General features: G+C 37.0%; 1 protein-coding gene and 1 long non-coding RNA gene across 2 annotated transcripts; one reads left to right on the forward strand and one right to left on the reverse strand.

Moving 5' to 3' along the window:
• Nucleotides 1–1213: 1213 nt before the first annotated feature.
• Nucleotides 1214–20644, reverse strand: LOC120256791 (4-coumarate--CoA ligase-like 1). The gene is made up of 7 exons (XM_039264459.1): nt 19524–20644; nt 6705–6813; nt 4544–4733; nt 3902–4044; nt 2067–2134; nt 1591–1693; nt 1214–1482 (listed from the first exon to the last, which is right to left on the reverse strand). The coding sequence occupies exons 1-7, from the start codon at nt 20423–20425 to the stop codon at nt 1369–1371; spliced, it is 1629 nt and encodes a 542-aa protein (XP_039120393.1). The 5' UTR covers nt 20426–20644; the 3' UTR covers nt 1214–1368.
• Nucleotides 16708–19361, forward strand: LOC120256792. Its single transcript, XR_005535411.1, has 3 exons — nt 16708–16812; nt 16912–16964; nt 19210–19361. It is a non-coding gene; the product is annotated as an uncharacterized LOC120256792 (long non-coding RNA).
• Nucleotides 20645–21582: the final 938 nt, after the last annotated feature.

Below are 21582 nucleotides of genomic sequence, written 5' to 3' on the forward strand. Positions count from 1 at the left end.
TTCTAATGCCTATGGAGTGCTATTGTTTTTTTTCTGTATTTATTCATGTGTTGCATAACATGGCGTACTTGATTTGTGTAGATGCTTGTGTATACTTGGCGTGTGTGGATTATCGTAGTTGTGATTACCTAGTGTAATTGCAATACTTGGCGTATATAAAGCCAGTAGTTATCCTTGCAGAATTTGGCATATTTGATAGCCGTAGATCCAACATTGCTTTTGAGCACCACAAGGATCTTAGAATGTACCTTGATATGTATTAGACTCAAGTCAGTATCAAGAGCACTTAGGAATCATCCCGAGCATTGCTCTCTTGTTATCGACAGTCAACCCTAGTCTACTTAGTTTTTCCACCCTTTTGCCTTTATTCTTTTAGTAGTTAATCTCTTTATCACCCTTACAATTAACTAGACATTAAAGGATCAACTAGTACTAGAAGTCCAGTCCCTGAGGTTCGAGAACCCTAACCCCTTGTGGGATATCACTTTATTACTAGTAACGATTAGGGTTGTAAACGAGCCGAGCCGAGCCGAGTATCACCAGGCTCGAGCTTGGCTCGAGTATACTATTCGAAGGCTCGAGCTCGTTCGAGCTATTTTTTTTGTGATCGAGCTCGGCTCGCTGAAAAGCTCAAGTAGCTCGAGCTCGGCTCGTTTAAGCTCGATTAGCTTGTATACATAAGTATTTTTGTAATTTTATATAGTTTATATAATTATGTATTTTTGTAATTTATATATAAATAATTTAATATTTTATATATAAAAGCTCGTTTAGGCTCACGAGCCTCACGAGCTGAGTATTTTTGGGCTCGAGCTCGGCTCGTTAACATAAACGAGCAGCTCGAGCTCGGCTCGGCTCGTGAAAAATCGAATCGAATTCGAGCATTGACCGAGCCGATCTCTCGAGTAGCTCACGAGTAGTTTGGCTCATTTACACCCCTAGTAACGATTCATGCACTTGCGGAAAATTCATCAACATCCCATCCAACTGTACGTGAACTTATGCTCTCCAAGCCTTGGGTATAGTCACGTGGGAATCTACAAACTTGTTGAGGCCTACCAAACGCAAGTCAAACTCACCAATGAAAGCGGAAAATGGAAATTAAGTAAAAAACTAAAGAAATTATTTTGAATGAAATTGCAAACAAAAAATGATAACAATTTTTTAAAATAAATAAATAATAACACATACTCATCATCATCATCATCATCATCATCAAACATGAACTAATAAACAGTTTGCATTAAAAACATTTTACAATTTTGCCTTCGACTTTCTACGGTTTCGCAAAGTAAATCTAATTTCGAAGTAACAAACACAAGGGGCATATCGTGTTGTCCATAAAATTTAAGTATAGATAAAACTTCTCTACAATTTTGCCTTAACTTTAGCAATAAATTCTCTTCTCAATATTTTACCAGAAGCTGATTTCGGGATGCTCTTCACAAAGGTCACTCGCCTCAGCCTCTTGTACGGTGCAACCTGCATATCATAAAACATCAAAATAATTACAGACTACAAAAATAATGTATACATATTTTTTTCCCTCGAGCTTTTCCATTAATAATTGCTATCAGTTTCTTGTAATACCTGCTCAAAAATAAACTTCTGAACATCCTCTTCTGTTAGTGAACTCTGAGCAGAGCAAACAACATAAGCTATAGGAACCTCACCAGCTTCATCATCCGGAAATCTATTGTAGAAAATATACAATATAGCTTTTAGTATATCTTTATACATTAATATACATGCATATATTGGGAACTGTTACATGTAAACCAAACATATTATTTGGGCTTGTTAGATGTAAACAAAATATATTATCTAAACCCGATTCAACCCAAAAGCTTAAGTTAATAAGATGAGAAACCCAGGCTTATATTATCAAATCCATATTTTTCAAATTAATCAATGTAATACTATTAATAACTCTAATATAACCCATCAATGATGTCAAATTAATCGATGTAATATTATTAATAACTCTAATATAACTCATTAATGATGGTTTCAGAAAACTAAATGAAAAAAAAATTATAAAATACTAGATCCATCTAGCAACTTACGGGATGACGACAACATCTAATATCTCAGGGTGTGAAAGAAGCAATCCTTCAAGTTCAGCAGGTGCAACCTAATCGAAACAAAAGAGTTATTTGAATAAGATGCAAGAAAAAAATAAATACCTTGATTAGTATTAAAAAAAGTGGTCTAAAGCATCAATTGGTCACTAAATTATGGTGATTTACTGTTCTTATCCTAATTAAATATTTGTTTTTTCTCTTAACTAGATAATTTTTTTCTTTACCCCCTTTATTGCTCACCATTAAGAACGATATCTACTATATAATCACCTGCCCAATTAGACTAATGTGGATGTCATGTGGACAAGAAAAGTTAATTTTCTTTCTTTCTAACATCTTAATGTTTCACGTGGAAAAATTATTGACATCGACCTAATAAAAAATACCAGCATCTACTAGATGGAGTCAACATTATAAAAACCGGGGATAAAATTTAAACGAGGAAAGAAAGCTAATTATGGGGGTTTTTATGATAACCATACTGATCGAAAATAATTCTACTAAAATATATTATGTCAAATAACATGACACATCGCATCAATCGATCTACATCACCCATGTGTTTTTAAAATATAAAATATTAGGTCTTTTTTTTCAAAAACACCCTTTATTTAAAAAAAATACAAATAAATTTTTATTTATTTTTTAAACAATTTTCTTAAGTTATTATTATTATTATTAAATATTTATTATTTTTTATAAAAAAACCAAATAAATAAAATAAATTGTTTTAACATGATTTATTTTAAACGATATATTATTTCAAAAAATATATTATTATTTTTTAAAAACACCCTATTTAAGTTGTTATTTATCAAAAACTTTTTCAACAACATTTATTTTAAAAATATTTTATTATTATGTTTTACTATTATTATTGGTTTATATATTTTTATTTTTTTAAGTAATTATTATTATTAAAAACTTATTTTTTTTTAAACCACACTTTTTAGAAACTTTAACAAGAAACAACATGCATTGATTATACACAAAAGTAGGCTTCAGGATAATATTTTTTTTCTAAAAAATGTGGTTAAAAAAATAAGTTTTTAATAATAATAAATAATTAAAAAATATAAAATATAAACCAATAATAATAGGAAAAACATAATAATAATAATAATAATAATAATAATCTATTTTTAAAATAAATTCTGTTAAAAAGTTTTTAATAAATAACTTAAATAGGGTGTTTTTAAAAAATAATAATATATATTTTTATAATAATACATCTTTTAAAATAAATCCCCTTAAAAAATTATTTTTTTTGGTTTTTTATAAAAATAATAATAAATATTTTAATAATAATAACTTAAGAAAATGGTTAAATCTTTTTGGTTTGTATTTTTTAAAAATAAAGTGTGTTTTTTTAAAAAAAAACCTAATATTTAATATTTTTAAAAACACATGAGTGATGAAATGGGGGTTGATGTGATGATTTCATGGTTAGTTTGATGAATATATTAAAATTTTAATTTAAAAAATTTATAAAGTTGTCAATGTAAAATATCATATAAAAAACTATTATAAAATTAAAAAAAATTAAAAATAACTCAGGTGCAAAAACGTGCCATGCAAGTACCATGCATGATATTTTTTTACGTATTTTCATAATTAATTTAAAAATACTTATTTCGGTATATAATTTTAAAAAAATCCAATATTTAAAATAAAACCTTATTTGACAATTAAAAAAAATTGTTATAGCGCAAAAAAAAAACAAAAAATGGGTGCTATTTAACAAATCAGAATTGTGAGTTGTGATTGTGATGTGATGCACTCTACGATCAAGCACCCTGAAAACTTGATGTAAGTACCTGGAATCCTTTGCATTTGATAAGCTCTTTTATTCGATCAACAACAAATAATTGGCCATTGTCGTCGAAATATCCAAGATCACCACTATGCAACCACCCATCCTTTAGGGTCTCGTTTGTCGCTTGTGGATTCTTAAAATAACCTGAAAGGATGATATTTATTAATGGCAGGCCTCATTGCCCAGTTGTATGTATACAAAATATAGCTTGGGAATTAGCAGCAATTGTAAACCAAAGGAGTATATGCATGGTTCAATGGTTCTTCAAAGAGAAAATATAAACATATGAAATGATTGATCAGCAAAATCACCTTCAGGTTATTTTCTTTAGTGAAGATTATCTTTCAGTTGTCAAAACAGTCTCCATTGAGTTTGCACTGTTAGCTACTACATCCTGAAGCTACATTTATATAACAGCTCATTTGGATTCAAAACAAATGCTTGACTTTTCTATGCTTGTACAAGAAACACCGAAGTTCTAACTTCCAAAAAAGCACCAACTATTTATTTTCTCAAGAGTCCCTAGTAAGCTGTCCAGTGCACATACAAGAGAAGAGTTTAATGGCCTATAAGATTAGTTTCTGTGTATATGCATGCTGCTTGTAAATGCACATAACAGAGAATTAAACATAATAAAATTTACCTTGCATAATATTTGGTCCACGAAAGCATAATTCTCCCACTTGATTTGGTGGAAGAAGCTGCAATGTGTCTACACTTACAACTTTACCTTCAACTCCAGGAATAAGGTACCCAGAAGAACCAAATTGCTGAGCTTTTCCAAAAGAATATCCCATTGAGACAGTTCCACAAGACTCTGTTAAACCATAACCCTGTTTATAAGAACATAAAATAGGTAAAAGATCAGATAATTTTCTAGTTTTCTTATAACATGATGTTAAAATAATCATGCAAGGTCTTTGGGTAAGTAGTTAATTAACTTCTGCCCCTCCATTTTGTGGTCTTGTATTAAGAGATGACCATAAATGATCCACACTACCAAAAGCAAGCAAAATTTTACCGTTTATATAAATGAATTTAATCAAAAGATGCCATCATATTTCACTAATTTTGAAAATTTGCACTCTTACTTATGGCTACATGAATAAAACAAGATTGATAAGCTAATGATACAAGTCAAGCAAAGAAACATGTAAAAATTCTTTACCATAACTATTTCCTTTTTCCTAAAAGGTTTTTATTACTCCTGATATTTTTCTAACAAACAAATTTTATTGATATAATTCTCCACGCTTTTCATTTCTTTTCTTGTTTTTTTTCCTTTCCCTCTAGTCAATTAATTTTCAAGATGGTTTTTTTTCCTATATCAACATCCAATAAGAAATCTAGTACAATTTCAAAATTTTATGCAAAACTACGACTGCAATTAAATTGTTAGTTTTCTAAGTAAATGCAGATATTGAAGCATAGCAAACAAAGCTAAGAATAAAAAGAATTTCAGGGTCTTTACACTCTTGAGTGAAAGTGGGCAAAGGCCCAAGTTGATTAAAGTGGAGTGTAATTGAATTCACACTTCTTATAACCATATTTTTCAAAAAAAGAGACGTGCAAAAGTAAAATTTATCTAGAGTGATTAATTTTATAAATCCTTTTAATTTATCTAACCATTCCAAATAAAATCTCAAATTTAAACACATGTACATGTACTCTCCATCTTGAGTGAGCTTTGCAATTGAATCTAGGTCTTTTTTTTTTAAACAAACATCCTACATCACTACATGAGAAACCCGGTTGGTTTTTTTCAGGCTTTTTTTTAATATGTTTTTTATATAATATTTTACATTTAGAACTTTATAAATTTTTTAAATTAAATTTTTTAACACAACCCCTATATTAAAGTTTATAATGATTTTTTTATGTAATATTTTACGTTTAAGTTCTTATAAATTTTTTAAATTAAATTTTTTCTCACAAACCCTATTAAATTTTCACAGTGATTTTTTTATATAATATGTTATGTTTAAGCCTTATAATTTTTTTTTTAATTTAAATTCTTTCTCATAACACTATTTAAATTTTACAATAAAATCTTTCTTACAAACCTATAGAGGCTACAATCATTAGAAATTAAAGAGGCAGTAAAATCTACAATCACCAATAATTAGTGGGCTGTCAAACTTGACAATTGTTAGATTTATGACTATGAAATTTGCAACCATTAAAAATTATGACGGTCAAATCTGCAACCTTGTCTTTCATTAAAAAATGACAAAAAGATCACTTGTTCTAGTTTACTATAATAGTTCCACCACTCAAAGTGAAGATAGCATTGTGAGAAAGATTTTAAATTAGAAAAAAATTATAAAGATTTAAACGTAAAATATTATATAAAAAAAAACCATTGTGAAATTTAAATGAGGTAGTGAAAAAATTTTAATTTAAAAAACTTATAAGTATTTAAATGTAAAATATTATATAAAAAATCATTGTGAAATCTAAATAGAGGTTGTGAGGAAAAATTTAATTTAAAAAATTTATAAGGTTCTAAATGTAAAATGTTATATAAAAACATAATTTTAAAATTAAAAAGAAAATTTGAAAAAAAAACACCCATATACAAAACTATGAACGGTACTTTTGTGCATTTTTAATAAATAATTTTAAAAATATGTATTTAAATAATTATTTAAAAAATGTAATATTAAAAAAAAACTTTTTTCAACCTTCTTAATTTAATTTTTAAAAAATTTAAAATAATTTACAGGAATAAAATAAATTATAAAAAAGACACATCAACAAACGCCGCACATCAACATGCACTCCTGGAAACTGAACTGAAGTACCTGCATAATCTCGGCGTTTGGAAGCATCTTGGCCACCTCCTCCATCACATCTTTCCGCAACGGCGCCGCGCCGGTCGCCAAGCACCTTAGCGACGAAACATCGTACTCGATGATTGTGGACCCCACTTGTTATTTAAATTTTTATATTTTTTAAATTTGATTTAAAGTCTGAAACCAACCTTATCTTTCAGAGATCGTGAGCCCCCACGTTCCCCAGCAGACCGCTAGTGGTTATGGGATAAATTAAAATTCCTAAAATTAGATAATTCAGTAGCCTTCCTCTTTTCGCTCGTTGTTCAATTTTGGGGGCGTGTAGTGAGGATCGAGGAAATCTTTCGTGTCGAGTGCTCATCTAGGAGTATTTGTGGTAGGTTCGCTTTTTCTCTTCGATGGGTTATCTTTTTATTAGTCCTTGTTGTGATTCCTTAATGCTTGGGTTTCCTTTTTGTTTTTTTAAATTGTTCTAGGGTTTTCGTGGGAGTGGTCGGGGAGTATCCGGGTTTTTGTCCTTGAAAAAGTTACAGTATTTTTCTTTCTTAGAAATCAGTATGGTTTGGTATATTTTTTTAGGGTTAAATTATATTTGGGTTTTTGGAGTTTGGAAGAGTAGAGAAAATAAGTTTGAATTTTGACTAAATGTTATATTCGATGCAACTGAATGAGATTGTAAGGCTTCTCGATATTCTTATTTAAATATGAAATTTATGTAATTATTTGAAGAGTGCCGGCATTGGTTATTTATTCTTATTACGTGAATTTTATTAGATGACAGGACTTTGATCATGAGACCAATGGTTATGAATGAATAATTTAATAAGTGTGTTATCACTTAAAGAACACATGATAGGCTGATTTTTATTTAATAGCTTCCAATGTTACAGAATGTATATACAGATATATTAGAAGAATCCTGCACTTTGATCTCGGGTTAGTTGAGTGGCTAGTAATAATAACTATTTTTTTAAATACCGTGTTGATGGAACCTTCCTAGATTATGAAACCTCAAGCAAACCATAACTTTTAGTGCATATATGGTATAAGCTTAGATTGTACTTATGCTTTTGTGAGACCCATTATTGTTGCATCAACATTAACTGAGTTTTGTGATTAATTTGAACTGTAACCCATTATAATGTTTCAACCATAATGACTTCTACATGCATGTCTTTAGATACTTGACTTCATAGAAATTTGTGAAGTTCTGTGTAACTATATACTGTGTGTAACCCCTGGCGTCCATTGTTGTTAACACATATATTGTTTGTGTATATATATATATATATATATATTAAATGAGTGGACACTAGCAGCATGGAAAAATTAATTTCACTGTACACCCATACACATATATTCATATACGTAATATATATAATATATATATATATATATATATTAAATTGTTGTACATTTTGGGTACTGTATTTATTAGTGTGTTTTTATCCCTTTGTACGTTTAGCATAATTAGCGTTTTAATGTCTGTGGAATGTACTCTCAATTATAGGGTAATTTGTGGAAGCCTAATTTCGGAGTGCTTTTAGTTTTGGTGTTAGACAGGTAAGTAAATCACGTATAAACCCGTATATATATAATTTCTGATTACCGTGAATCATCGATACAATTATTTAATAACTTTGGATTTTATTGTTAAAACCATTCATGATATTATATTTAAATGTTTTGAGATTTAAAATACTGTATTTATCCTTATTTCAAAACTTAGATTTCTAATTATTTAATTGCTACTTATTTGATTCTATACTTAATTAATTCACGGATCTAAGATTTATTTGATGACCATTACTCCGATGATGTATTAATTCAATATTTTTTTGATTTTTGATTCTTTGTGAATACTTTGATTTGTCAAAGGTTACTAATTTTTGCATGTATTTATTCATTTATTTAATCGATTAATATCCGATAATTTAATTAAGGATCTCATTTGTCATCAACAACCATTTAAATAGTTATTATATAATCTACTCATTTTGTTTTTATTATGAAAAGTACGAAATATTTATTACTTGAGAATTTTTGGAATGGTTTTCGAATTATTATTCAAATTCTTTAACCATAAACTCGATGATGGATTTTTTATACTTAATCAATTACAGATTAATTATTGAGTGGTTATCTATGTTATGTAAATTGTATTCATTAATTGCTTTTATGGATTAGATTATGAAGATATTGTACTTCAATTATCTATTTGTTTAAGTTATTATTAATCGATAATAATTGGAATTATTTTTCATTAGAAAAAGGGGATCACCGAATTTCTGTATTTTTGTATTGACAATGATTTTAGACCCGACATATTTTGATATAGTAACCTGTAGTCCCCAAATTAACTTTTGCAATAACCACATCCATCGGGGGTTAAACAGCGGCCAGTGTCGACACATACTCGACTACGATAAGAAACTAGTTTCGCACTGCTCCGTCGGTGGAGAATAACGGGCTCTGAAAATCTGGCTCGGGTCACCGAGGGTAAATAAATGAACTCTGACAATCCAACTCGGGTCACCGAGTTTAAATATATAATTCGTGGTTTTGTTTACGGCATTAGTTATTTGGGGGACATATATACTCGTTTACTTGGAGAAATTATGGTTGTTTGAAACACTCGAAATCGAAGTTTTATTTACATTACTTATTGTATAAATTTTTACACTTAAGCATGTTTTGTGAAATTATTGAGTTTTTGTGATCCCTATATTTTTTTAGTGGTTGCTTACTGGGCTGTCAAGCTCATAAATAGTGGTTTTTATCCTTTTTCAGATCAGGAGTAAGTGTGTGGTGGATAGCTTAGCGGGGACCGTTGAGCGAACACCAGTTGGTTATCATGTAAATAGTCTTCTGCTTTTGTGAACTTAGAACTGCTATTTGTTTAAGCTTGAACCTTGCACTTTTAGTTTCAGTGGATCATAGTTGTGAACACAGTTATCGTATCCCTTAAATTCTTGTTCTTGTGATGTTAGTACCTTGTTATATCTTATCTTTGTAAGAGCGAGATCCACGAGGCCTTGTATGTCCATTGGGTCTCGACCTTATGGGTATACTGCCGTTTGTCAACTGCTCTCGGGCTCGGGCGTGACAGTGATCCTCCCTGTTCGCTAGAGCGATCATCACCGGCTGACGCGAGGTAGAGATGCGTCACCTTAAATCTCTCGATCGATCTCGAGCATCCTCCCCATCTCGTACCTCTTCATGATCACCACGCTATTTCCCTCCACAGCTGCAGCGTAGCGATCACCGACAATCCCAGGATGTGAAACAACGGCGCGAAACATAGGAACACGTTCGGCGGGTCGCCGACTATTTCTTGGTCGGTGATGGCGGCGATCGCGGTGCAGAATGAAGTTTCGATGAGTCAAGATCACTCCCTTGCTCGGTCCAGGTGGTACCGAAGAGTAGAGGAGGGCAGCGATGTCGGTTTGGTGGATTGCAGGTCGGATGAACTTCGGATCCATCGTGAGCGATGAGATCGGAGAAGAATGTGATAGGGATTGAGTCGGAATCGAAGGAAGGGATTGGGGGTGAGAGGAATATGGTAGGGAGATTGAGATTGCGGACCTTGGGCCGGAGATCGGGGATGGTGATGACGACGGAGGCGCCGGAATCCCGTGCCCGCTTGGAGAGCTCGGGGATGGTGTAGAGGGGTTGGCGGTGGTGGCGATTGCCGAGGGCGGTGATGGCGAGGAAGCGACGAGGGAAATCGGTGGAGTTGGGGGCGAAGATGAGGACGACGGAGTTGCGGTGACGCCTGAGGCGGCGGATAGAGCCGAGCCCTGCGAGGGATCGAGAGAGGAGATCGGAGAAGGAGAGTGTCTCGTCGGTGTCGGAGTCTGCGAGGGCGATGCGGTGGGGATGGCGAGGCGGCGAGAGAGGAAGGAGAGGATGGAGAGGTTGGGATCTGGGGAAGTGGGACTGGAGGGCGGGAGAGTGGTATATGGAATCAGGGCCGTAGATGGAGGTGAATGGCGCCATCTCGAGGAGTATGAGCGGTGGGGAGTGGCTTAGATGGGTGCATAGATATATAGACGGTGGAGTGCCTCGAGATTGGGAACTTGGAGGAGATGGACGGTGCGATCGGAGTCTACGGGTAGCATTTGGATGATGAGCGCATGGTGGTTGAGACGTTAGACAATATGGCTCAGAGAGAGGTCGTTGAATGGTTACTTTGATGGGGGTGATGAAATTTAATTATTTAAATAATATTTATTTATTTATTATTTTATTTATAAAGATGACAAGCACGATCTACCCGTATAGTATTTTTATAATATTTTTATAATATTTGAATGAGATACCATTGAGTTCTTAGTGATTGGCTATTAATTGATTCTAGCTATTTTGAATGAATGACATGATGTCAACATGCATTGAGTTCTGTTTTTTTTTTAAAAAAAAGAAAACTATCATTGAATTGTTCATAATATTATAAAAATACTCGTTTACTTGGAGAAATTATGGTTGTTTGAAACACTCTGAAATCGAAGTTTTATTTCTGTTACTTATTGTATAAATTTTACACTTAAGCATGTTTTGTGAAATTATTGAGTTTTGTGATCCCTATATTTTTAGTGGTTGCTTACTGGGCTGTTAAGCTCATAAATAGTGGTTTTTATCCTTTTCAGATCAGGAGTAAGTGTGTGGTGGATAGCTTAGCGGGGACTGTTGAGCGAGCACCAGTTGGTTATCATGTAAATAGTCTTTCTGTTTGTGAACTTAGAACTGTTATTTGTTTAAGCTTGAACCTTGCACTTTTAGTTTCCGTGGATCATAGTTGTGAATCTGGTTATCGTATCCCTTAAATTCTTGTTCTTGTGATGTTAGTACCTTGTTATATCTTATCTTTGTAAGACAGATCCTGAGGCCTTGTATGTCCATTGGGTCTCGACCTTATGGGTATACGGCCGTTTGTCAATGCCTCGGGCTCGGGGCGTGACAAATCTAAGTGGTATCAGAGAGTTCTCGATTCCATGTAATTATGATCTTAGTTTCCAAGCAGAAATCTTTTGATTTAGTATACTAGGGTGATCTGACTCATGTATAGTTTAGCCTCCTTAGGTGCTAGTTGATCTGATAGGAGCTTTTTGTTTGTGTTTGTCTGATTCCATTTGGGTTACCTCGCAGAATGCCGCCCCGTAGAGCTGCTAGCAGAAGTGTGGCCGAATTATTTGGACAAGCTTCTGCTACTAGGGAAGTCCCCATTGAAGAGGCCATGGAAGTTCCCTCGTCGAAGGGGGGACAAATACGGGTGACAACCGGGAATTATCTCTGGGAATTAATGAGAGAAGTGGTAGGGTTGAGTGCGTGAACAAAAGGCGACACCATGTGCCAACACCACCCCCACCACCTTCTCCTCCTCCGTTTGCAGCACCGAAAGAGAAAACAGTGATGGAATTCAAGAGGTCTGGTCCACCCGCGTTTGAGGGCACTACTAATCCGGATGAAGTGGAAGTGTGGGTAGAGGAAATGGAGAAGGCATTCGCAGTAATGAAGTGCACTGAAGAAGAAAAGCTTAGGTTTGGGGTGTACATGCTCAAGGGTCCAGCGAACCACTGGTACGGAGGAGAACTCGCGATTCGCTCGGGGAAGGAGTTCGAATCTTGGGAGCAACTGAGGGAAGCCCTTTTCTGCAAGTACTTCACCAGGGACAAGATGGTTCAGTTTGAGAGGAAGTTCATTAATCTGACTCGAGGGAAGTATGATGTTGATGAGTATGAGATGGAGTTTGTGAGCTTTCCGTGTATGCTCGAAATTGGTAGATGATGACCAAAGCAGGGCCAGACGCTCGAGGGAGGCTTACATGCACACATTCGTCGTGGGTTAGCCGCTCTACACCTGACCAGCTATGCAGAGGTTGTGGGGCGTGCTAAGTCTCTAGATACTGTATGGAGTGACACTAAGGATCAGCAGAAGAAATTTCAGAAGAAGAGAGACAGAAGCTTTGATAATCAGGGAAAACGTTGGTCTGGAGGTGGAGGAAAGCCAAGAGTGGATGCAGGGCAGAGTGCGTCCCAGACTGTTAGTGGACCGCCAGCCCCACGATCCGGGGGATTCTCATCCGTTCCCCCACGTTCTGGTCAGAAAGGATGTGCTACTTGTGGAGGTGCTCATGCGACCACAGATTGCAGGCGTACTACGGGAGCTTGCTTTAGGTGTGGCAGCTTGGAGCATCGTATTGCAGGGTGCCCTCAGCAGTATTCTGGAGCACAGAGGGCATCCAGTGGGCAGAACTCTAGGTATGTGCCGTACCAAAGCCTCAAGTTTCCTCAGGTCAGCGTGTTGGGAAGGAGTTGGTCAGTGAGCAGCCATCTTCCTCAACTCATCAGAAGGCAGGAAGGCCGAAGACACAGGGACGTGTTTATGCGATGACTGAGGAGGATGCCCATATTTCTAATGCAGTGGTGTCAGGTACCTTATCAGTTTATTCTGTATATGCCTGCGCATTATTTGATTCTGGAGCTACGCATTCGTTTATCTCGTCTGCATTTATTCGTAAGCATGCCTTGCCTGTTATAACTGTGGATTATGATTTGTGTGTCACCACCCCTGTGGGAGTTGATGTTGTTCTTGATAGAGCCTGTGAGAACTGTCCTATTATCATTGCTGATCATGAGTTGCTAGCTCGCCTACATGTTATGAGCATGAGTGATTATGATATTATTTTGGGGATGGATTTTTTAGCTGCTTGTCATGCTGTAGTTGATTGTCATGCAAAAAGGGTAGTCTTTAAAATCCCTGGAGAAGCAGAGTTCACTTTTCGTGGGAGTGAGTCTGCATCACCGCCTCGTGTGATTTCCGCTTTACAAGCTCGGAAATTACTCTTAGGTGGGTGCGCGGTATTTCTTGCCACAATGGTTGATGAAAAACTAGAAGGGCCAATGTTACAGGATATTCCAGTGGTTAGTGAGTTTCATGATGTCTTTCCTGAAGATCTCCCTGGTCTACCTCCAGACAGAGAAGTGGAGTTTGTTATTGATTTAGTTCCAGGAACCAGCCACATCTCTAAAGCTTCTTACAGGATGGCACCTGCTGAATTGAAGGAGCTGAAGAAGCAACTGGAGGAACTTTTGGAGAAGGGTTTTATTCGACCTAGTGTTTCTCCGTGGGGTGCTCCAATGTTATTTGTGAAGAAAAAAGATGGCACGTTGTGGTTGTGCATCGACTACCGAGAGCTGAACAAGGTGACCGTGAAGAATAGATACCCACTACCACGGATCGATGATCTTTTTGATCAGTTGCAGGGTTCCCAGGTATTTTCCAAGATCGACCTTAGATCGGGATACCACCAGTTGAAGATCAAGCCGGAGGATGTGCCAAAAATCTGCATTCGAACTCGCTCACGGGCACTATGAGTTTCTTGTAATGCCGTTCGGGTTGACGAATGCACCAGTGCTTTTATGGACTCGATGAATAGAACCTTCAAAACCCTTCTTGGATAGGTTCGTAATTGTGTTTATTGATGATATTCTGGTCTATTCAAAAAGCAGAGAAGAACATGAGGAGCATTTGAGGATTGTGTTAGGGATCTTGAGGGAGAAGAAGTTGTTTGCAAAATTCTTGAAGTGCGAGTTTTGGTTGGACAAGGTAGCTTTTTCTTGGTCATGTTATAACCAAAGGCGGTATTTACGTTGATCCTAAGAAGGTTGAAGCAATTGTTGAGTGGAAGAGGCCAACCAGTGTGACAGAGGTTCGCACTTTTTGGGGTTAGCTGGTTACTATAGACGGTTTGTGGAGGGGTTCTCAGTCTTAGCAGCACCATTGACAAAGCTTACAAGGAAGGAAACAAAATTTCGATGAGTCCGATCGGTCAGAGCAGAGTTTCCAAGAGTTGAAGCACCGGCTGGTATTTGCACCTATTCTCACACTTCCGTCTCCGGGGGGAGGGTTTATCGTATACAGTGATGCTTGCAAGACTGGTTTGGGGTGTGTTCTGATGCAGAATGGACATGTGGTGGCGTACGCCTCAAAGGCGATTAAAACCTTTTGAGGCAAATTATCCCACGTACGATTTGGAGCTAGCTGCAGATAATTTTTGCTCACGAAGATTTGGAGGCATTACTTGTATGGAGAGACTCGTGAAGTATTCAGCGATCACAAGAGCCTTAAATACATTTTTACTCAAAAGGAATTGAATATGAGGCAGAGAAGATGGTTGGAGTTACTGAAGGATTATGATCTGACTATTAGTTATCATCCTGGGAAGGCAAATGTAGTGGCTGATGCACTTAGCAGGAAGTCTTTTGGCAGTGTAGCTACGCTGATTACGTCTCAGAGGTCAATCCTTGAGGATATGAGGAGGATGGAGCTACAGGTGATCTTGCAGGGTACAGGCGGGTTTTTGGCAAGCTTAGTGGTGCGGCCTACACTTTTGGAGAGAATTAAAGCAGCACAAGAGGAAGACAACTATTTACAGAAGATTCGGCAAGAAGTGGAAAACGGCACTCAAGTTCAGTTCAGAGTTCATGAGGATAGCTCAGTAAGGTTCGGGGACCGGATCTGTGTTTCAGATAATTCAGAGTTGAAAAAGGAAATCTTGGAAGAAGCCCACTACACCAGTTATTCAGTTCATCCTGGCAGCACAAAAATGTACAAGGATTTGAAGAGTACCTTCTGGTGGAATAACATGAAGCGGGAGATTGCTCAGTTTGTAGCACAATGTTTAGCTTTGTCGTGAGGTTAAAAGTGGAGCATCGAGACCGGCAGGGACTTCTTCACCTCCTTCCCATTCCTGAGTGGAAGTGGGAGAACATTGCTATGGATTTTGTGTGTGGGTTTCCTCGAACCAGTAAAGGTTTTGATAGTGTGTGGGTGGTTGTAGACCGGTTAACCAAGTCTGCTCATTTCTTGGCTATCAGGACTGGCATGCCTTTAGAGAAGCTAGCTGAACTATACATTGATCAGGTTGTGAGGCTTCATGGTGTTCTGTCACTGAGTGTGTCGGATCGAGACATTCGGTTTGTAGCACACTTCTGGAAGAGTTTACATAAAGCCTTGGGAACCAAATTGACCTTGACACGGCTTTTTCACCCCATAGCGATGGGCGAGTCCGAGAGGACAATTCAGATTTTGGAGGATATGCTTCGGGCGTGTATGCTTGATTTTGGGGGTTCTTGGGATCAGCACTTGCCTCTGATAGAGTTTTCTTATAATAATAGCTATCAGGCAAGTATTCAGATGGCTCCTTATGAAGCACTGTATGGCAGAAGATGCAGGTCACCTATTTGTTGGGATGATGTGGGAGAGCGCAGATTGTTGGGCCCAGAGATTGTGCGGTGGCAGTGAGAAAGTCCAGCTGATCGGAGATCGTTTGCGAACCGCTTTCGAGGCCGAGCGAGAAAAGTTATCGCGAGATAATAGAAGAAGAACCTTGGAGTTCAGGTGGGTGATCATGTTTTTCTTGAGAGTAGCTCAACTAAAGGAGTTATCCGCTTTGGTGTTAGAGGGAAGCTTAGCCCTCGTTTCATCGGTCCATTTGAGATTTTTGGAGCGCATCGGTGGCGTGGCATACCCGGCTTGCTCTACCGCCATCACTTTCTCGAGTGCTAGCGTGTTCCATGTTTCGATGTTAAAGAAGTTCATTTCGAATCCAGACCAGGTGACACAGTTCTCCAACTTTGAGCTTAATAGCGATATGACATATGAGGAACGACCTATAAAGATTGTGGATTTCAAGGAGCAGATACTGAGAAGGCGGGTCATCCCTTATGTCAAGGTGCAATGGAGCAATCACACAGAGCATGAGGCTACTTGGGAACTGGAGTCAGAGATGCGGGAGAATTACTCATACCTGTTCTGATAGTCAGGTGAGAGTTTAGGGGACTAAACTCTTTTAAAGGGGGGGAGTTTGTGGACCCCACTTGTTATTTAAATTTTTATATTTTTTAAATTTGATTTAAAGTCTGAAACCAACCTTATCTTTCAGGGATCGTGAGCCCCCACGTTCCTGGCAACCGCTAGTGGTTATGGGATAAATTAAAATTCCTAAAATTAGATAATTCGTAGCCTTCCTCTTTCGCTCGTTGTTCAATTTTGGGGGCGTGTAGCAGGGACGAGGAAATCTTTCGTGTCGAGTGCTCATCTAGGAGTATTTGTGGTAGGTTCGCTTTTCTCTTCTTCGATGGGTTATCTTTTATTAGTCCTTGTTGTGATTCCTTAATGCTTCGGGTTTCCTTTTGTTTTTAAATTGTTCTAGGGTTTTCAGGAGTGGTCAGGAGTATCTGGTTTTGTCCTTGAAAAAGTTAACAGGTATTTTCTGTTTCTTAGAAATCTGTATGGTTTGGTATATTTTTAGGGTTAAATTATATTTGGGTTTTGGAGTTTGGAAGAGTAGAGAAAATAAGTTTGAATTTTGACTAAATGTTATATTCGATGCAACTGAATGAGATTGTAAGGCTTCTCGATATTCTTATTTAAATATGAAATTTATGTAATTATTTGAAGAGTGCCGGCATTGGTTATTTATTCTTATTACGTGAATTTTATTAGATGACGAGGACTTTGATCATGAGACCAATGGTTATGAATGAATAATTTAATAAGTGTGTTATCACTTAAAGAACACATGATAGGCTGATTTTTTTATTTAATAGCTTCCAATGTTACGGAATGTATATACTGAGATATATTAGAAGAATCCTGCACTTTGATCTCGGGTTAGTTGAGTGGCTAGTAATAATAACTATTTTTTTAAATACCGTGTTGATGGAACCTTCCTAGATTATGAAACCTCAAGCAAACCATAACTTTTAGTGCATGTATGGTATAAGCTTAGATTGTACTTATGCTTTTGTGAGACCCATTATTGTTGCATCAACATTAACTGAGTTTTGTGATTAATTTGAACTGTAACCCATTATAATGTTTCAACCATAATGACTTCTACATGCATGTCTTTAGATACTTGACTTCATAGAAATTTGTGAAGTTCTGTGTAACTATATACTGTGTGTAACCCCTGGCGTCCATTGTTGTTAACACATATATTGTTTGTGTATATATATATATATATATATATTAAATGAGTGGACACTAGCAGCATGGAAAAATTAATTTCACTGTACACCCATACACATATATTCATATACGTAATATATAATATATATATATATATATATTAAATTGTTGTACATTTTGGGTACTGTATTTATTAGTGTGTTTTTATCCCTTTGTACGTTTAGCATAATTAGCGTTTTAATGTCTGTGGAATGTACTCTCAATTATAGGGTAATTTGTGGAAGCCTAATTTCGGAGTGCTTTTAGTTTTGGTGTTAGACAGGTAAGTAAATCACGTATAAACCCGTATATATATAATTTCTGATTACCGTGAATCATCGATACAATTATTTAATAACTTTGGATTTTATTGTTAAAACCATTCATGATATTATATTTAAATGTTTTGAGATTTAAAATACTGTATTTATCCTTATTTCAAAACTTAGATTTCTAATTATTTAATTGCTACTTATTTGATTCTATACTTAATTAATTACGGATCTAAGATTTATTTGACAGCCATTACTCTGATGATGTATTAATTCAATATTTTTGATTTTGATTGCTGTGAATACTTTGACTGTCAAAGGTTACGAATTTTGCATGTATTTATTCATTTATTTAATCGATTAATATCTGATAATTTAATTAAGGATCTCATTTGCTGTCAACAACCATTTAAATAGTTATTATATAATCTACTCATTTTGTTTTATTATGAAAGTACAGAAATATTTATTACTTGAGAATTTTGGAATGGTTTTCAGAATTATTATTCAAATTCTTTAACCATAAACTCAGTGATGGATGTTTATACTTAATCAATTACCAGATTAATTATTGAGTGGTTATCTATGTTATGTAAATTGTATTCATTAATTGCTTTTATGGATTAGATTATGAAGATATTGTACTTCAATTATCTATTTGTTTAAGTTATTATTAATCGATAATAATTGGAATTATTTTTCATTAGAAAAAGGGGATCACCGAATTTCTGTATTTTTGTATTGACAATGATTTTAGACCCGACATATTTTAATATAGTAACCTGTAGTCCCCAAATTAACTTTGCAATAACCCTGTCACTGGGGGTTAAACACTGACCGTGTCGACACGTACTCTGACTCTGATAAGAAACTAGTTTCGCACCGTTCCGTCGGTGGAGAATAACGGGCTCTGAAAATCTGGCTCGGGTCACTGAGGGTAAATAAATGAACTCTGACAATCCAACTCGGGTCACCGAGTTTAAATATATGAATTCTGTGGTTTTGTTTCTGGCATTAGTTATTTGGGGGACATATATACTCGTTTACTTGGAGAAATTATAGTTGTTTGAAACACTCTGAAATCGAAGTTTTATTTCTGTTACTTATTGTATAAATTTTACACTTAAGCATGTTTTGTGAAATTATTGAGTTTTGTGATCCCTATATTTTTAGTGGTTGCTTACTGGGCTGTCAAGCTCATAAATAGTGGTTTTTATCCTTTTCAGATCAGGAGTAAGGGTGTGGTGGATAGCTTAGCGGGGACTGTTGAGCGAGCACCAGTTGGTTATCATGTAAATAGTCTTTCTGTTTGTGAACTTAGAACTGTTATTTGTTTAAGCTTTGAACCTTGCACTTTTAGTTTCCGTGGATCATAGTTGTGAACCTGGTTATCGTATCCCTTAAATTCTTGTTCTTGTGATGTTAGTACCTTGTTATATCTTATCTTTGTAAGACAGATCCTGAGGCCTTGTATGTCCATTGGGTCTCGACCTTATGGGTATACGGCCGTTTGTCAATGCCTCGGGCTCGGGGCGTGACAGTGATCCTCCCCTGTTTCGCTAGCGCGATCATCACCGGCGGCACGAGGTAAAGATGCGTCACCTTAAATCTCTCGATCGATCTCAGCATCCTCCCCATCTCGTACCTCTTCATGATCACCACGCTATTTCCCCTCCACAACTGCGCGTAAGCGATCACCGACAATCCCAGGATGTGAAACAACGGCGCGAAACATAGGAACACGTTCGGCGGGTCGCCGACTATTTCTTGGTCGGCGGTAGCGGCGATCGCGGTGCAGATGAAGTTTCGATGAGTCAAGATCACTCCCTTGCTCGGCCCAGTGGTACCTGAAGAGTAGAGGAGGGCAGCGATGTCGGTTTGGTGGATTGCAGGCTGGATGAACTCGGATCCATCGTGAGCGATGAGATCGGAGAAGAATGTGATAGGGATTGAGTCGGAATCGAAGGAAGGGATTGGGGGTGAGAGGAATATGGTAGGGAGATTGAGATTGCGGACCTTGGGCCAGAGATCGGGGATGGTGATGACGACGGAGGCGCCGGAATCCTGTGCCTGCTTGGAGAGCTCGGGGATGGTGTAGAGGGGGTTGACGGTGGTGGCGATTGCGCCGAGGGCGGTGATGGCGAGGAAGCAGACGAGGAAATCGGTGGAGTTGGGGGCGAAGATGAGGACGACGGAGTTGCAGGTGACGCCGAGGCGGCGGGATAGGCCGAGCCCGGCGCGAGGGATCAGAGAGAGGAGATCGGAGAAGGAGAGTGTCTCGTCGGTGTCGGAGTCTGCGAGGGCGATGCGGTGGGGATGGCCGGAGGCGGCGGCAGAGAGGAAGGAGAGGATGGAGAGGTTGGGATCTGGGGGGAAGTGGACTGGAGGGCGGGGAGAGTGGTATATGGAATCAGGGCCGTAGATGGAGGTGGATGGCGCCATCTCGAGGAGTATGAGCGGTGGGGAGTGGCTTAGATGGGTGCATAGATATATAGACGGTGGAGTGCCTCAGGATTGGGAACTTGGAGGAGATGGACGGTGCGATCAGAGTCTACGGGTAGCATTTGGATGATGAGCGCATGGTGGTTGAGACGTTAGACAATATGGCTCAGAGAGAGGGTCGTTGAATGGTTACTTTGATGGGGGTGATGAAATTTAATTATTTAAATAATATTTATTTATTTATTATTTTATTTATAAAGATGACAAGCACGATCTACCCGTATAATATTTTTATAATATTTTTATAATATTTTTGTAATATTTGAATGAGATACCATTGAGTTCTTAGTGATTGGCTATTAATTGATTCTAGCTATTTTGAATGAATGACATGATGTCAACATGCATTGAGTTCTGTTTTTTTTTTTAAAAAAAGAAAACTATCATTGAATTGTTCATAATTAAGTTGTACTCAATGTTCTGGTGGAAGTATGATTAATATATGTGTTGTAGTAATTATTAGCTTGTATAGTTCAAAGGTCATGAACATTAATCTTCAAATAAACATCTTTCAAGTAAAAACTCAAGAGAAATGCTATTTGGTCGATATTCCAGTCCGAAATAATGAGCCGAATGAAGTGGATGCCTATGTGGCATCCACATCAGCCCACACACTCCCTCTCTCTTTCTCGTCTTAAAAGAGAAAAATAAATATTTTGCACTTCTCTTTCCCAAATTTTTTTCACCCTCTCTGTCTTCCCTGCGGCCACCGCCACACATCACCGCTGCGAAGACCTTGCTCGCCGTCTCACTTGACGCCACCGGCACACCGTCACCACTGCGAAGACCTTCCTCGCCGTCTTTCCTAACGCCACAAGCACACCATCACTGTCGCGAAAACGACGCCACCGGCACACCACCACCGTCGTGAAGCCCTTTCTCTCTGTCTCACCTGGACAATGTCGCCGCAGTGAAGACCTGCTTACCAGATGAGTTATCCGCGACACCTGAGCCCCTCTAGGGTTTGCCCTTCCCCAGTGATGCCCAGTGTTTCATCATTGAGGAGTCACTCTCCAAGGGACAGGTGGTCAGTATTTCAAATAAAGTTTTCCATTCTGTGTCAATTTGAGAGTCTATTCTTGTTGCTAGATTTATTT

This window comes from Dioscorea cayenensis, unplaced genomic scaffold (genome assembly GCF_009730915.1).
Source record: "Dioscorea cayenensis subsp. rotundata cultivar TDr96_F1 unplaced genomic scaffold, TDr96_F1_v2_PseudoChromosome.rev07_lg8_w22 25.fasta BLBR01001647.1, whole genome shotgun sequence".
Classification (NCBI taxonomy): Eukaryota; Viridiplantae; Streptophyta; class Magnoliopsida; order Dioscoreales; family Dioscoreaceae; genus Dioscorea; species Dioscorea cayenensis.

Excerpts from the sequence above, each read along its gene's own strand:
- LOC120256791 (XM_039264459.1), bottom strand. The coding sequence starts at position 20,425 with ATGGCGCCATCCACCTCCATCTACGGCCCTGATTCCATATACCACTCT. Across the intron at positions 4,045-4,543 it reads TGGACCAAATATTATGCAAG|GTTATTTTAAGAATCCACAA; the intron begins GTAAATTTTATT and ends TCATCCTTTCAG. Across the intron at positions 2,135-3,901 it reads TCAAATGCAAAGGATTCCAG|GTTGCACCTGCTGAACTTGA; the intron begins GTACTTACATCA and ends TGTTTCGATTAG.